A 17048-nucleotide genomic window follows, 5' to 3' on the forward strand; every position below is an offset into this window, starting at 1 on the left:
TGAACATTCTGAAAGTCACTTTATTATCGCTCAAATGTCGTTCATAGAGTATAGTCTCACCTGGTTACGATAGTCACTTAGACCTTAAACTGAACAGTTTGGATTAATCAATCATGGCCAAGAGCACACAGTCCATAACTTTATGGATTGATGTCGTGTGTTTGGTTTGACCGCCCTAAACTTCCTTTCGACCTACTCGTACACCAGCAAAAATTTCTCATCAAGATAGGCAATGTGTAGTTTAAACCAGAACTCAACACAATTCCTATAAGTGATGTATGTATATAGCTGAGTCAACTGATCTCCACTCTACTAACTGAATGAATGAATAAATGAAGTGAACAAAAAGATAGTGAGAAGGATGTGATTTTATAGCAAGTCAATCAACAAAGATCATAACAGCTATTATTATCATTATTACCACCATAATAATAATGTTATTATTATTGTTAAAGTTTACCTTTACAATCAATTAATCACACTTCCTAGTTGAATAAATAACCATTCAATCTAACCTGAATGCAAATAACTGAGTATAAACAAATTTGAATATAGGACAAGATTTGAATTTCCTGTATCATTTAAAAATACTATTAATATTACTGAAGTATTTGTCAAATGATCTAATTCTGGGAGACAAAATAAAATTTTCATATCAGAATTGCAATGACTGAAACGATTATCATTAGGGAGAGAATACAGGATATAGCCATACAATTAACTAGATACAATATACATAAATGTTTTATATATATATATATATATATATATATATATATATATATATATATATATATATATATATATATATATATATTCACAGTGGAAATTACGTGTCGATCTAACCTAAACCATCATTAAAAACTTGGGAGTACTGGACGACCATTTCATCCTAGTATGGGACTCCTCAGCAGTGTGCATCTACGGAGCTTAAACTTGGATAACTACCACAACCATCATCAAAAAGTACAAGTATTTATAAACAATTTTCTACGTAAGATACTCAATATCTGTAGATCAGATACCATCAGCAACAGCCTACTGTGAGAAAGAACAAATCAACTTCCATCTGAAGAGGAAATTAGAAAAAGACACTGAAAGTGGAAAGGATATGCATTGAAGAAATCATCAAACTACATCACGAGCAAGCGATAACTTGAAATCCTGAAGGTAAACGAAAAAGAGGAAGGCCAAAGAACACACTGTGTAGGAAATTGGAAAGACATGAAAAGGATGAATAGCAACTGGAAAGGTTTGCCCAGGATGGAGTTGGATGGAGAATGCTCATGAACGACCTATGCTCATCTATGAGGGGTAACAGGCATAAATAAGTAAGTTAACAAATATCAAGTCTACACTACCAGTTTATTCACTCATATACCTTATATTATATTAGGTTAGTCAGAATATCTTTAACAAACAAAAATGGAATACAACCAGCCACACCATGGCAACTGCTTATTAACAAGTAATTTGAACCTTTATCCACTGTGTGTTATATCTTACGCTGATTTATTTCAACAGATAACTCATTTGAATAATTTAATATCAAAACTATGAACGAGACATGCATCCTGAATTAGACTACTAGACATCATTTATCTCTGCATATATATGTTTGATGTGTTTATTTATCGTTTTACATAAACTTCGATATCCTTAGGAAAAAGAAACACTTTTCAATTTGTACTAATATTATTATTTTTAATAAACAAAATGATTAACATGTTCAACTGACTCATGATCTTAACCATTGAGATTACTATAATACCCACAAAACCCATCTGATATTAATCAACATATGCTCACTAGTGACTGGCTTCAAGAGGTATATCCTGGAGTTCTAGTGAGAAGTAGTGACCAGTGGAGTTCAACCAGGTCTGTTGTGAGATAGTAACTCACTGAAGAAAATGGTGGATGTGTCGCTCAATTTCGTGGATTAGTTGAAGTTAGACACTAACACCATTGGATGCCGGCTCAGTGGTCTAGTGATTAAGTGCTCGCGCGCGAAACCAGTAGTCCCTGGGTTCGAGTCTCGCAGGGGGCGGAGTCGTGGATGCGCACTGTTGAGGAGTCCCACAATAGGACGAAACAGCCGTCCAGTGCTTCCAGGTTTTCCATGGTGGTCTAGCTTCAACTGACTCATGATCTTAACCATTGAAATTAACATGTTTTTTGGTAGAAGACAAGCTGCATTTATTCATTAAATTGTACTTAATAAATAATAACAATATTAAGGTAAAGACACACATGGATATATTTATTCTTATTCATATTGTGTACTTTTCACATGATTCACATCTTTCTAAATAACAAAACTAACGGCTGAATATGAATGAATAAGCTTTTAGTGTAGATTTGTATTTCTTTGTTTGTTGTATAATCCATGATTATTATGCAGTGATTACATTTCGATTAGCAATAAGCTCTAGTAATCACGTTATCATTAGTTTAGATTCAAGTTCCTAAATGATTATAGCCAGAGATAATTTGATATATCTTTATTTGGAAGCTAAAAAAAAGGTGTGCACTTAAGCTATATCGAGTACATACTTTAATAACACTTAAATTAATCACTATTTATCGAATGTTTATGGTTGTACCTACAAAATTTATCGTTAAAAGTAAAGAAAAAGCACTATATTTAGTATATATCTACCTAAAAGACTAGATAAAACAGTTACTGAGTCTTAGTTTGATTGTTCCTAACTTTCTTTCAATCTACTTCTACACTGATAAACGCTGATCATTGAGGTAAGCAGTAGTTAGGTAAACATACAATCTTCTAACCATTTCAGATTTGTCACGATAACGATAACAATGATAACAAAACGACAACAAAAAGAATTTCCAAAAACACTGAATTTTCAGAAGGACGATAAGAGTTTAGGTTTCATACACATAAATCAATCTACTTGATGTAACTGTGTAGAGCTTTCAGTCGTTCTGTAAATCTAGATTGACTGACATGGTTGGGCCACGTTTCACGCATGCTCAACCAACGATGAACACGGTGTGAAACGCTGACTAGTGTTGGAGACTAACGGAAGAAAGTTAGGGGTGTCCAAACCAATATGTGATACCAGTCCATAAAATCACTAACTTCTGATCTGAGTCATGTTAGTAGATACAGACTACTTAGTTGAGATCCGTGCGACTATCGTAACCAGTAGTTGGAGACTCTGACTGACATGGCTCAGACTCGGTCACAAAAGCGTAAGTGCATACACTCTTTGTCTTCTCTCAAACCGTGAGATTAAAGTTACATCATACCGTTGTTTCTACGAGCTAACTCTTTCTTCCTGTGTTATATCCTTATATGCAATCTTTCTTTTGTATGTAACTATCATTGAAGTAACTACTATGAATTTGGCGTCCATCTTGTTGTGCTAATGAGATATGGCAACTTGGACATACACATATATATGCCTGGTCCTGTGTTATAGATGACTGACTGACTGACTGCAAATGTTCGGTAAGAACAATGTGAAAGTTACTTTACTTTTTTCAATGTCCAATAAAAGTTCACTATCTGGTATTTTCAATCATCTTTCCATTCATTTAGTAGATGAGTACTAAATATAAGAGTATAGTTTTCACTGAGGATTTCATTTCAATCATATGAAGCTATCTACTCACATATGTCTTTTATGAATATACTAATGTAACGCACCACAAGTTACTGGATGAAAAACAAACAAATAAATAAACTGAATGTTACAATTTGAAATGAAATCTTCAGTGGAAATTACACTTTTATTCGCAGTATTCGGTTACTAGATCATATATTATAATATACAATATAATTCATTAAGATTTGAGGTCTTTAAGAATAAAACAACTGTGATATATTAAAGGTTACCTACATAGAAGAACTAGCATCATTTTGTTAATAAGTGGTCAGTTAGTAACCATGCATCATATGCTTTAATATTTAAAAAAAATTTCTAATCCTGTTCTTTTTTACTATAATTATCGTGGCTATATCATACATATTCAGGTTTAATATGCAGAGCATATAATAGCTGTGGATACATGAGGTAATTAAGTATAATGTTATGCTTCATTAAAAGGTGTAGTTTCTGTGTCTACCTAAAACACATGGTAATTAAATGATCTAAACAGTTATCATTATCAGGATTATTCACAAGTCAATATGTGATTAAAATGTTATTCGAATCTAATCACACATATGCATATATTATTTGTGATGTAAAGTGGTGGTTTAAGGTAGTCGACAGGAAAACTTTCTCAACCTAAGTTTCATACTATTTAGCACTTTCAGTAATATGTGCCTGTAGTCTTTAGGCAACTGATACCTTGTCATTTAGCTTTACAGCCATAGAAGTTACCACTGAGCTATTCGGATCACGACTGACCTCCTTTGTAGGATTGAGATGTATTTACAACTAGATGATCATCAAATAGTGACCGGTTTCATGTATATCAACTCCTTCTCAACATAGTGTACACGATGTCGAGTCCATTACACTAATAGTGGCTACATCGTAGCTTGATCGATAGAATCAGACTATGACATTGATCACCAGTGATCGACCAATTATAACATAGTTGTGACAGACTCTATATTTTGATTACATCATCCAAATTTATTCAGAAAGGGTAATGTAACTAGCTTTTGTTATGCAATAACACATAGTGGAATTTAACGACTTTGTTTCAGTACAATAACAACCGATTTATTTATTTATTTAAAATGTACTACTGATTGACAACGTGGAATCCAGCAACAACAACAACAATACACAGAAAACACATTTTTTTTCCGTTACAAAATCAAACAAAATAAAACAATTAATTTACACGGAATTCATTAAATCTCGTTAGTATTTTTCTTGAATTTCGATTTCAAAATGAGAAATAACCCTATCATAATTGATTGATCACTGGGTGGTGATCAATCTCATGCGTGTCAAGTCCTTATTTAGTGAAGATCGAATGCTATCGACCAGGAGGTCAGTCGCGGCCCGGATAGCTCAGTGGTAACGTCTCTGACTGTGAAGCTGGGTGACACGGGATCGTAATCCGCCAGGGAGCACCAGTTCCCTCAAGATTACAGGTACACCTTGCTGACGAGTGCCAAGTAGCACGAAACCCGAGTCCACGGTTTTCTGTCGACCACTTCCAACTACCATCTAATCTCCAAATAACCCTATATTAGTTCAAAATAATCATTTTTCAACAAGTTTATGGTTTCTAAAGAAATATGCTAATACTACTTCTTCTACTACTACTACTAATACTACTAACACGAATACCATAAATAATTTAAAATTATTCAATATGCAAATAAAACTCAATTGTAAAACAGAATAAAACAAAACAAGAAAAGTAAGTAGAATGACAAGTGAGTATTTAGGTTCATACATTTTTGTTTTCTATATGTTGGATCTAAACGAAATCACAGAGTATTTCAGTTCTTTTTTTTATGTTTGAATTTTGACCCCACAAAAAAATATATTCACACTGTTTTCTGCATTTTCAAATGAAAAAATAATAATAATTCTGTAATTTTTATTGTAAGTGTTGAAAAAAAAAGTGAATTGGTGGAGCGGTGGGGTACAAGAAGGTGGTAAGTGTAAAAAGAGTTGAATAGAATATGGAACTTAACAGTTTCGTTTTAGTACATTGATAATTTATTTATTTATTTAAAATAGATTGTTGTTTTATTCATAAAACTGTTGAATTGTTTATCATAAACATTACAATGTTATGTAAATCAATATTTTCGAAATATGGGATACATTTAGTATTATAATTTAGTGTGTGCTTAGCTGTGGAATGCACGGTGCATGTTGGTTTACACGCCTTCACCACTGAGCACTATTTCGCTTCGTCCCTCTAATTGTCCGTCCAGATCAATTATCGCATTATTCAATTCCGTTATTCACTAACGCGATTTAAGTCGATGATTATATGCGAAGATGGTGGTAGTAATGCACACCAATTTGAGCTGACCTTCTACTAACAATGTCTTTTCCTAGACTTAGATTTGGCGCTTGTTAGAAATGGTTGTCTGAGCATAGTTATAGTAACCGGTCAACATTATCTGTTCGCTAAGCCACGACATCATGAGACCTACCAAGTGACTTTCAGTTGGGTTTCAATTACCTACTTAGATATTAAAATCTACTGTCACTATTATTACATATCAGAGCCCAGCTTTTCAATGAAGTGTTAAAAGGTTTCCATAAAAATCCATTCTCTACATTATCTGAGCTGAAATCAGTGGGAGCGTAGGCAGAGACAACGAAAAGGTGACGGTGTGTGCCTATCTTTCCAAGTTTTACTGTTACATTTAATTGGACAGATTAGCAAAGGACTATCCATTGGGATTCAGTCTAGGAGAGACTAAAATGCTTCAGAACTTACTGCTACACCTACCAGCGAGAACACGAGAAGTAGCAATAAAGTCTTTAGATACATAAAGGGTAAATAGCGCGGTTTCTTTATATTGATTAGATAAGGTAAAATGAGTAGCTGTACTTGGATTCCGTATGTGCATTTTGAAGATACAACATGGATTGGCAGATCCAGATTCTAGAGTCTGGGCTCAGGAAACCTGCTGTCCTATCTGACACAAGATTTGGACATTAAAAGGAGACCAGGAATGATATTTGGTGAATTTGGATCGTCAGATACCAAGGGATAACTGCTTGAACCTGATCACAGGTGGCTTTTAATGCGAAGTTTTTGAAGTGTTAATTCCGTACTTCGAAAGGCCACATTATCGGAGACGGAAATCCTGAAGTAAGGTGATGTGTGAAATTTTTGGGGTCGACCATTTCTAGCTGTTTCCTCCTATTATCCTAGCGAAAAAGTTCGTTTAATCAGTCATCAATTACTAACATTATAGTATTTATTGTAGAGATCTGAAAATACTTTGCAAATTGGTTTGGTTCATGTGAATAATTGCAATTAGTCTCGGCAGAGTCACACCGATTTGTTAATACACAGCTTTCTGATTCCAAAACAAATAATTAAATTTGGCGTTAGCTTGTGTAATCGGTATGTTGTCCAAAGAAATCAGCCTTATTTCATTCTTTTCTCAAGAATGCTACTTCATGTTTTTAAGTAAAGTGGAATCCAGTAGAAATGCATCTCATCATATTTAGAACTTGTCAATTGGATGTATCATTCAAATCCCAATGTGAAAAGTCACACCGGGACTCAGACTCAGTACTTTTTGCTTTAAACACTTAACGTGTTACAGAGGTTCATTCAGCCAGTTATCAACTTCTGTAACAGGGATGAAGTTATTTTTATATGTGCTGTTCTAATTTTCACAATGGGAAGGACAGTAATTAATCAATCTCATTTTGACGAAAGTGCTTACAGAGAAGGTTGCCTCACTATTACTATTAGATCAATACGTTTTAGGTAAAGCCTAATACAATCGCTCCTCAGGTTTTTAACAATGTCAGTAAAAACCACACCAAAAAAAAAACTTTGACATACTAACGTGACAGTAAACATATTATAAGATTTATCGATCAGTTGGTGATTTCCGATCAAAAAAGTTTTGACTATCGATTTTTTATTACTGTTCTATAAATTGTTTCCTGGACAATTACTCTCCATCAGAAGAAAAAATTATGCTTGGGAAAACTAACTAACTATCATGAAATACCACTTAATACTTGTAGACTAATTTAGGTTAAGCATTAAAATCGTTAGATGCCCACTCAGTAGACTAGAGGTTAAGAGTTCGTGCGTGAAGCTGAAGGTCTTGAGCGTGGGATCGTGGATGCACATTGGTGAGGAGTCCCAATACAAGGACAAAACCGCCTTCGAGTTGTCGAAACATACATATCCTAGCTACCCTAGTATTTAATCATCGAATTAAAATGCGTTAGTGAATAAAGGAATTAAATAAGTTAAATAAGAGAATGGATTTCAAATGCATTTATTTCATACAATCGTCGGTCCAGAAAAAAGATCGGAGAAGCGATGAGAAGAGAGCAAAGTGAAATGATGCGTAGTAGAGAAGGCGTATGGGCCAACTCCATTTAATCAAGCGTTAATCGTTATTTTTAGTCAGATAAAAATAAGTTACAGACATGTGGTGAATAGGATAAGAAGTGAGCACGCATACGCTCATACAAAAACAATTAAGGTTGATAAGCAAATAATTAACAAGGTCAAAATATGACTTAAGAAGAATGAATAGACCGGCCTGTCCAGAAGCTAGAATAAGCTATGTGGGTTTGCATACCACTACAGAGTGAATATCTTCAATGTGCAACTTCCTCTAATCCGACATGGTTAAACTCTAATTGTCACAGATTTTCACTAAAACTATTTAACACTTTTCCTCTAAATTCTTATTGATTATTACCTCGAAGACCATTAAAAGAAAGAGAAAGTATATAGTTCTTCAGAAATTCATAAAAATAATACACCTACGATAAAGTTTGTTTTGCAAGAAAGAATATAATGCGATAATTATAATATGTAGTTAAATAATATGAGAAGTAGAATTCTTTCAATTTGATTAATAGAAAGAATTTTATGAGCAGTTATATTAATCAGTGATAGTAGTAGAGTAAGGAGAAAGAATGAAGTTGTAGAATAAAAATTGTAATTATTTTAATACAAAGAGTGAATGCATCTGTTTTATTGTGACTGACTTTGAGAAATGCCTCATAGCCATTGGTGGTGATTATCTTGAAGACTTCAACCATAGATAGTTTGTATAAACTAACATAACTCAGTCTAACAGAAAATAACTTTATGGATTGATGTCATATTTTAGTTGGACCGCCTCTAGAATTTTTCCAACTTAGGTACAATCAAGAAATATCAAACGTCAGAATAGGCGGTGTTTGGGTATGTGTGACAAATGTCCTAGTCACCAAAGTTGATATAGATTCCCAATCTTACTAAACTATTTGGCATATTTACTAAATACTTCGTGTCTAACTTCAATATTTATAAGTCAATGGTGCCAGAATAATCGAACAATGCTTGGAAGACATCTATGATTAAATACCGGTAAACTTAAGGATATACTTCATTTTTTAAAGATCATATTTATGAACTTACAAGAGAATGGTAAATATTTACAGAAGATTATCTGACCGACTTCTTATTAAATTCATTTTAATTAATTGTTTAATGAAACCTATTTTATGATAAACAAAGATGGCTGGTGACTAACAGTGGAATTCAGGACGCACGTTTCGTCCTATTTGCGACTCGCTGGCTCGGTGTACCTACATCCTAGAGTTAATGTCCACTCCAGTACTCGAGCCCAGAATCGTTCGCTTCAAACGCCACAGCGTTATCTACTTAGCTACTGAGTCCTGACAGACACTAGCTTTTGAAATCGAGTAAAGTTTAATTTCATTTTGTATGGTATGTTTGAATCTTCACATTGATGTTTAGGACGGCAATTGATCGAGGCAATCCGTACAGAATACACATATGCCATTAAGAAACTGATCAATCTCAGTCCTAAACATCAATGAGAAGATTCAAAAAAACAATACAAAACGAACTATTTTATGATGATGTTAAAGTTTATGAAATTTAATAACCATAACGAAAAATCTGATTTAATGGAGTATTTATGAAGCTTTAACTGGTCAAATTTCAGTAGAGTAACATAAACACAAAATGTATAGATTGCACCTACTGACATTTTAATAAGACAAATTAATAAATTAAAAAAAAGACAGTATACTTAGTTTTTTAGTCACTCTTAAAGTACTACTAGTAGTACTGCTATAAGATAGTTGTTATTTAATAATTATATACTGTTTGCTGAACTATCTTACACTTACGCTTTGATTGTATTTAAAATATGACTTTTTTTATTTCGTGTGCTGTGTGGTCAGACATTTCAAGTACATTATTAAATTAAGTCGGAGTCATAATTGGAAATGAATAAAATATACACAGTTAATCCGTTTACTGTCTTTGTTTCCCAATTAGCCAATGAATTAAGAGGAGCTCAAGGACTAATCCCGCATGTGGGATCGTGGATGTACAGTGGTGAGGAGTCCCATACTAGGACGTAACGGCCATCCAGTGCTTCCAGGTTCTCAATGGTAGTCTAACACTGGTCGATTCATAATCTCAATCAAAACACTAAGGTCTTGGATGTTGTTTCCCTGATCAGTGTATTAATTGGTTGTTGAGGACGTTAGATACCCAGAACTCACTTGGAAAAGGTCCTAATTGTTTAATTTTATTCTGAAAATTTGAACTTTATGTTTTCGCGCCAAGAGACGCTTAGTTGACTTACAGCCTACATTTCCCACTCGGAAATCCTTGACTATCATTGGTTGACGGATTTTTTTTAGTACGCTGTTTTGTGGCTCTCCTAAGGGCGTTTCTATCATTGTCTAAATAAGCTTAATTTGTGTGCTTAGTAGAATACATTCTCTACGCCTCAAGACTTCTTGATCTAGTTAGCAAGGTCGGGGACAATGGATCAGAATAGCCTATCGTGTCACTGTATCTTGACTTTCGTTCTGTTTACCGAGTAAGGTGAACTCGTAATAGCATTCAAGCATATCATTGATACTTAGAAGTTCACTGTTCCTACAAGAAATATAGGTATATAGGTGAATCTACCACATTATATCGATTAGCGTTCTCAAGAAATAAAATAACGGTAATACAAAAAGAATAAGCATCAAAATTACAAATCAAGGAGAAAACATAAATTGTTTCAAAAAAACATAGTCGCAAACATAATAAATAATAATAAAAGAGAAAAAAGGCTTGTCATTATGTAAATAAATAAAGAAAGTGAATTAATCATCACAATAATCGACTACTTACAAATCTACTTTGTATTTTTTTGATATTGCATAAGTTTTCTTTAATGCTTCAATAAAAAATATTAAACCAATTAATGCTGCAAATGATTCTTCAGTGAAACGTGTAATAAATTTGACTAATGCACTCAGATCAAGTGCAACCATAATGAATAGGGCAACAGCGACCCAAATACCAATCCATAAACGAAAGCTTAAATATGACCAATCCATTTTCCTGCAAAATAAAAATTATTATAGAAAAGGATTATGTGTAAATAGTGTTTCTTTTTGGGCGGGGGATGGGGAGGAGAGGGAAATAAATGAATAGTTAATTAAATATGTAAATTTAACTGTGTCTTTTTGGAAGAAACTATACAATAATAAAGGAAAGATAGGATGGTGTTAATTCTTTAGGATGTGGGGAGAGAAGAGAATCATTACTACAGTCTGGAGCAGGTCGTGAAGATTGTTGCATTCTAAAGTTTAGATCATTGACTGATCTTGAGTTAAACAATTAGTGAAAACCAAGAAGTAAAGGATAACTGTTTCATCCTAGTACGGAACTAGTCAATAGTACGCGTCCACAACGCCACAAGGAATCGATCTCAAAACGTTTGGTTTCGCAGAAAGTGTTAGGCCGGGATTCAATTATATTCATGTACAATTATCAATCAATACTCTATCTTTTAATGTCAATGGTGGGTAGTTGCCTCATATCTCATAGGACTGAACTTCACATATTACAGCACTTTACTATGAAGCTTGAGAAATTACTTCTGTAAACTAGCCAGTAGTGAGCACATAACTGTTACTAGTATTATGGGGGTGGGTTGTAGAGATAGTTAAGTCTTAATTAAACAATTATTGAAAGCCAGAGATCATTGGACATTCATTAGATTCTTGATCTTCAACCGTTACTTCATTAAGAACAATTCATTATTTAAATCACGTGATCACATCAATAAACTCCTGATGTACTGCAACAGCTATAGTTATATTCTTCTTTTCCATCTTGATGTAACTAGTAGTACATTTTAATTAGTGATTTGTATAGAATACACTATAATCAGTCAGCTTTTTAAAAGCCACTACTCTGCCTATTCATACAAGCAATGTTATAGCATTATATATGTATGAGTTCTAGTATTCAGTCAGCCAGTAACAACGTGGAACTTCATACGTACGTACATCAAGTCAAGTTGCCATACCAAATTAGCACACAGATACAATTGTCGATTCAAATTACGTAGTGGTAGAGGTAGTAAGAGTATAAGCAGTAATCGGAAAGATTAGGGTTTGAAGATGTTATTCAAGGAGTATAATACAGTGAAATAAATTTGGAAAGAGAAAAAAGAAAGGGACATGAAGAATTCAGAAGATTAACATTTGGGAGAACACAAAGAGTTGATGCACCTACGCCATTGCAAGCAATTCTCAGCCATGTCACATTCAAAGCCTCTAACCATCGGTTGCTATCATCTCGCGGTCTCCAACCAGGTAGTCTACACCTACCAACATGACTCAGTCCACTTGTCAGTGACTTCATAGATTTCTACTATGTTTTGGTCTGGCCGCCCCCACCTTTCTTCCAACCTACTCCTACACCATTGAACATCGCTCTTCAGGGCAGTCGGTGGTTGAGCATACGTAACACGTGTCCAAGTCATCTCAACTGATGAAGTTTCACCACTTCATCAATTGATTTGCCATCCTTACCTAGTACCCGTTTCCTAACAACTGCATTACTTACTCGATGGTCCCATGATATACGAGCAATGTTTCGAAGACACATATGATCAAATACCAGTAACCTACGAATATCTTCTACTCTGACCGGCCATGTTCCACTGCCATAAAGTAGGACGGAACGAACTGCTGCGCAGTAAACACGTCCTTTGGCTGATAGACGGATATCTTGCCTACGCCATAAATGACGCAAGTTGGTAAAAGTTAGTCGAGCCTTCTGTATCCATGCTGAGATTTCGTCACACACCAGACCACAAGGGCTGATGAGACTTCCAAGATAAGTGAAGCGGTCGACACACTCAACTACTTCACTCCCTATCATTAGTTCGGGTGTCAATGCAACCAAATCCCGAAGCAACATTTTGCATTTCTAGGAAGAGAATCGCATCCCGAACATGCCTGCATTGTTGCTTAGAGTGGTCAGAAGACTCTGCGTTTTGTCAGCGTCTTCACCAAATAAAACTATGTCATCGGCATATTCTAAGTCAACATGTGAATCTCCCGGTAGAAGTTCTAGTATTAGCTCAGAAGATTGCATCACTCCATGTATATAGATAGCCAGAGTAGTTTGTACCAATCCGGGATATCTTTGACAGTGTTTAGAAGTTAGTTTACTTCTAAAAGATCATATATGTAATGCACATTACAGAAGACTTGTGCTATGTTATTCTCTTTTTCACTAGTTATATAATCTTTTCAATCTATTCTACTTATGTTTCAGAGTAATATTTATTACAATTGATAGTTTAACCGACATTACTCGGTTAGATTCGTCAGTACTAATCGAGACTGTTTTACCCTCTATCTCAAGTATACTTATTTTGCCTATTTAATAACATCCTATGCTTTGACAAATGATAAACTTCTTCTGACAACGATCAACATTGAGTTGTGGGCAATATAATCTAAACACTAATCAAATTAACAGAACGGCATTTTCTATTAATAAAGGTTTGGATGAAGATATTTCCTAAAGATTTGTATAATTTTAGTAGGCTGTATTCATCATAAAATGATATCAATCGAAAATATCATTGACTTGCTTCAAGACGTTTCCGAAGTTCTAATGAGAACTAGTAAATGATATTCCGACATATAAGGAGTGAAACACTTGTTACCACTAATTTGAATGTTCATCATGTTATAACTCAAATCGGTTGAAATTTAAATTCTATCATCACTGGACATCAGACTAAATGGTTCGAATAATTAATTGTTTCCCTCATGACTTTAAGATCCTGGATTAGCTATCAAGAGTTTAGTTATTGCCTAGAAGTCACATATTGTGATCAATCTGCGACAAATACAACATACGCATAAAATTTACTCAACTAATTTAATTCACTTATAACTAGAAAGTTAAGTAGCCACCTCTAGTTAGGAGTGATTTATGATCATGGTGAGTAATATCCACTAATAAGAATTATAAAAAGAATCTGTTCACGATTGTAAAGTATGCTGGGCGATATTTCGAAATATAACCCGAGAATGTATGGTATATATATATATATATATATATATATATAATGGTGCAAATTAAACCGGATAAACTCAATACTGTACACTTTCTAATTAATGATCTCTTTACATTTTCATTTGTTTATAATTACAAGACCTTATGATGTATTTGTTCAACGAATTTCGGTCACTATTATTATTATTACTACATAAAATTTCATGCTAGCAACTAAACATATATATATATATATATATATATATATATATATATATATATATTTACGTAAAGCATAAAAATGCGAAGAGGGCGACAAGTTTAATTAAACTTTACAATGTTGTATTCATTAAATTAAGAGTAGTTAATAGTAATAAGTGTATGCATATATACACATATATGGATGTATGATAAAACGGCAATAATAGTGACAATATTTCTCTCTTTAACATTAAATTTAAATAAATTCTCATTTTGACTATTTTTTTCACTCTGTTTATATCTTAAACTGACTTCCTTTATTGCTTTACTACTTATAACCATAATTAATAATGATAATAATAATAATAATATTAATGTTTCGTAATTATGTAGTTATTAGTTGTTAATTATGTATATATATATTGAAGATTAGATCTGGGTATGTTTACAATGTAATATATTCATTGGAATTATTATAGTATTTATGATGTTATAATATAAATGATAAATTTTTAGTCGATAATGAAATTGTTGATAACCTTATTTTACAGAGTATCTGGTTATTATTTTTTTTCATTTATTTATCCGTATAATTTTCATTGTCTATATCCTCTGATTTTGTTGACTTCCTTTATTTCTTCCGACTTTAACACTCTCGTTTCCATCTGACCTCATCTATCTCTCCCTCTCTTATTTTCTTGTATCTAATTACCCACTAACGCTGAATGTTTAAATGGTTAAAAGTTAATTTTCAATGAGATTTATTTAAAGTATTACGAATTTACATACATATTTGAATATGTATAAATTTATATAGTGTTATATATATAAATAAGAATCAAATGATTACTTCCTGTATATCTGACTATTTATCTGCTTATTTAATGTACGTTTATGGGCACAATAGTTAACGAAATTGTCGAAGTAATTAATTTGTATAAATATATATTTATTATTAGTTTGTTGTAGTACTGTATTCTGATAATTAAGTGATAATTATTATACAGGGGGGAGGAGAGATTTGTGGAAATTGTAGAATTTTCAAAGTTTAAGTTACGAAATAATCTTAGCTAGATCATTATTTAAAAATAAGAGGCTCTGGTCGACCGGATCATTTTGGTATAGGACTTCTGAGAAATATGCATTTGCAACTTTGCGTCCACTAGTCGAACCATGAATGTGCATTGATGAGAAGTCCCAAACTATGACGAAACGGCCGTCAAGTACATCTGTGTTTCATTAGGGGTCTATCTAAAATCTATTCTTCATTTAAACTATGAAGATAACTTAGTTGATTTACGTTATATTCATTTCGAATTTCAAGTCACCGCTTGCCAATGTGCAATATTTTAAGAAGTATTGAATTACGTTATAGTAGGGCTAGGATTATATAAGATATTTAACTTGGAACCATAATCTCGCCATATCTACTTCTGTTTCGCGGGATGAACTCTCCTTCTTTCTCTTAAAATGACCTCTCATAAAACAATGGGTTCATTACCTCTTTCGGGAGAATTCTATACATTACTTTCATGAGATATGAGTATTCACAACAAGGTGAAAAACCGAAGCATATGTCTGCCAATTAAACTAAGTTGAAGGATGATAATGGTTTACAAAAAAGAATTAGGAAACTTATGTTTTCAAATCAATAGTGCATATGAATTTCAGGATCTTGAAGGGATGAATAGGGTATGAAGTGAATGCTTTAATGGCAACATGTTTCAGGCTGTGAGGCTGAATGACATAGGCTCAAATATCACGGGAACAATCAATTACACCAACATTGAAGCTATGACTTGGTAACGGGTACGAAACATAAGTTAATGATATGGGATTGTTTTCCACTGACTATCTTCAACCACTTAGGAAACATGTTTAAAGGAAATTTAGCAGTAAATTTGTACTTTAATTTGATTGTAAATAAAATAACAGCAAAAAAACTCACGTGCATAATCTAAATATGATACTTTCAAATACTAGAACTGGTCCTGTACTACCCATGATAGTTAACGGTTGTCCAGAAAATAGTGAATATGTGATACCTACAACTGCACCTGATAATATACTTTCAATTGTTCCCTGAAAACAGAATAAATAATCGTTGTTAATAAATATTAAATCAAATCAAATGTCTAGTAAATAAATAATATCAAGTGTTAATGTGTGAAATCCTACGACAATATTTGGAAATAATCGTTGTCATTATCTGGCCATCGATGAGAGTACAAAGAAGGGGTAGGTCAACAAAATGATTAAAACAGTGAAAGTTTACTTCTCTGAAAACGAATAGCTTATATTTTATTCACAACCAAATGAGTAGAACATACTAATGATCAGTTGTTTCTGCTGAAATCATGGACCTGTCAATGTTAGAACACCACTGAAAACTTGAAAAGACTGCCGTTTCGTTCTGTATGGGACCACCTAGCACTGCGCACCCACGACCTAGCATGTAGGGACCTTCGGTCCCGTGCGCGAACGCTTATTCTCTATACCACTATGCCGTCATCCAACAGTGTTCATGTCAAACTACAATCAATATACGATAAAGGCTTCCATCTCTTCTAGAAATTCACCTTTATGTGTGATTTGGTCTGTACTCACCGTTTTTACTTCTTGTTTTTTCCCTTGTGAATGTTAAGTTCTACTTCTGCATAAACCACACTGACTGCCTTATTCTGCATTCGTTTCTGTGTATGGGATAAGTGGAAGACCAGGTGATATGTGAAGTCTAACTCAACCAACTGCATACGAGGTGCCCACTGTATACTCTGTTTTGCTTGAGATGTGAATATCTTCTTATTCCAGTTAACAAAGAGAAGAAAGAGAAAAAGCAAGAGCAGGCAGCTTTGTAT

At 33.6% G+C, this 17048-nt stretch overlaps 1 protein-coding gene across 2 annotated transcripts in view; it reads right to left on the bottom strand.

Moving 5' to 3' along the window:
• Positions 1-17048, bottom strand: part of SLC4A8_1 (Electroneutral sodium bicarbonate exchanger 1) — a 128263-nt gene that overhangs the window by 69712 nt on the left and 41503 nt on the right. Inside the window, exons 11-12 of one of the 2 annotated variants that reach the window (XM_051217877.1) lie at positions 16139-16272; positions 10813-11025 (exon numbers count right to left, since the gene is read on the bottom strand). In XM_051217877.1, coding sequence (XP_051064307.1) covers positions 10813-11025; positions 16139-16272 — 347 coding nt within the window. Of the gene's footprint in view, positions 1-8534; positions 11026-16138; positions 16273-17048 lie in introns of those variants that run through there. The other variant, XM_051217878.1, reaches the window with a different exon arrangement.

This window comes from Schistosoma haematobium, chromosome 7 (assembly GCF_000699445.3).
Source record: "Schistosoma haematobium chromosome 7, whole genome shotgun sequence".
Taxonomy (NCBI): domain Eukaryota; kingdom Metazoa; phylum Platyhelminthes; class Trematoda; order Strigeidida; family Schistosomatidae; genus Schistosoma; species Schistosoma haematobium.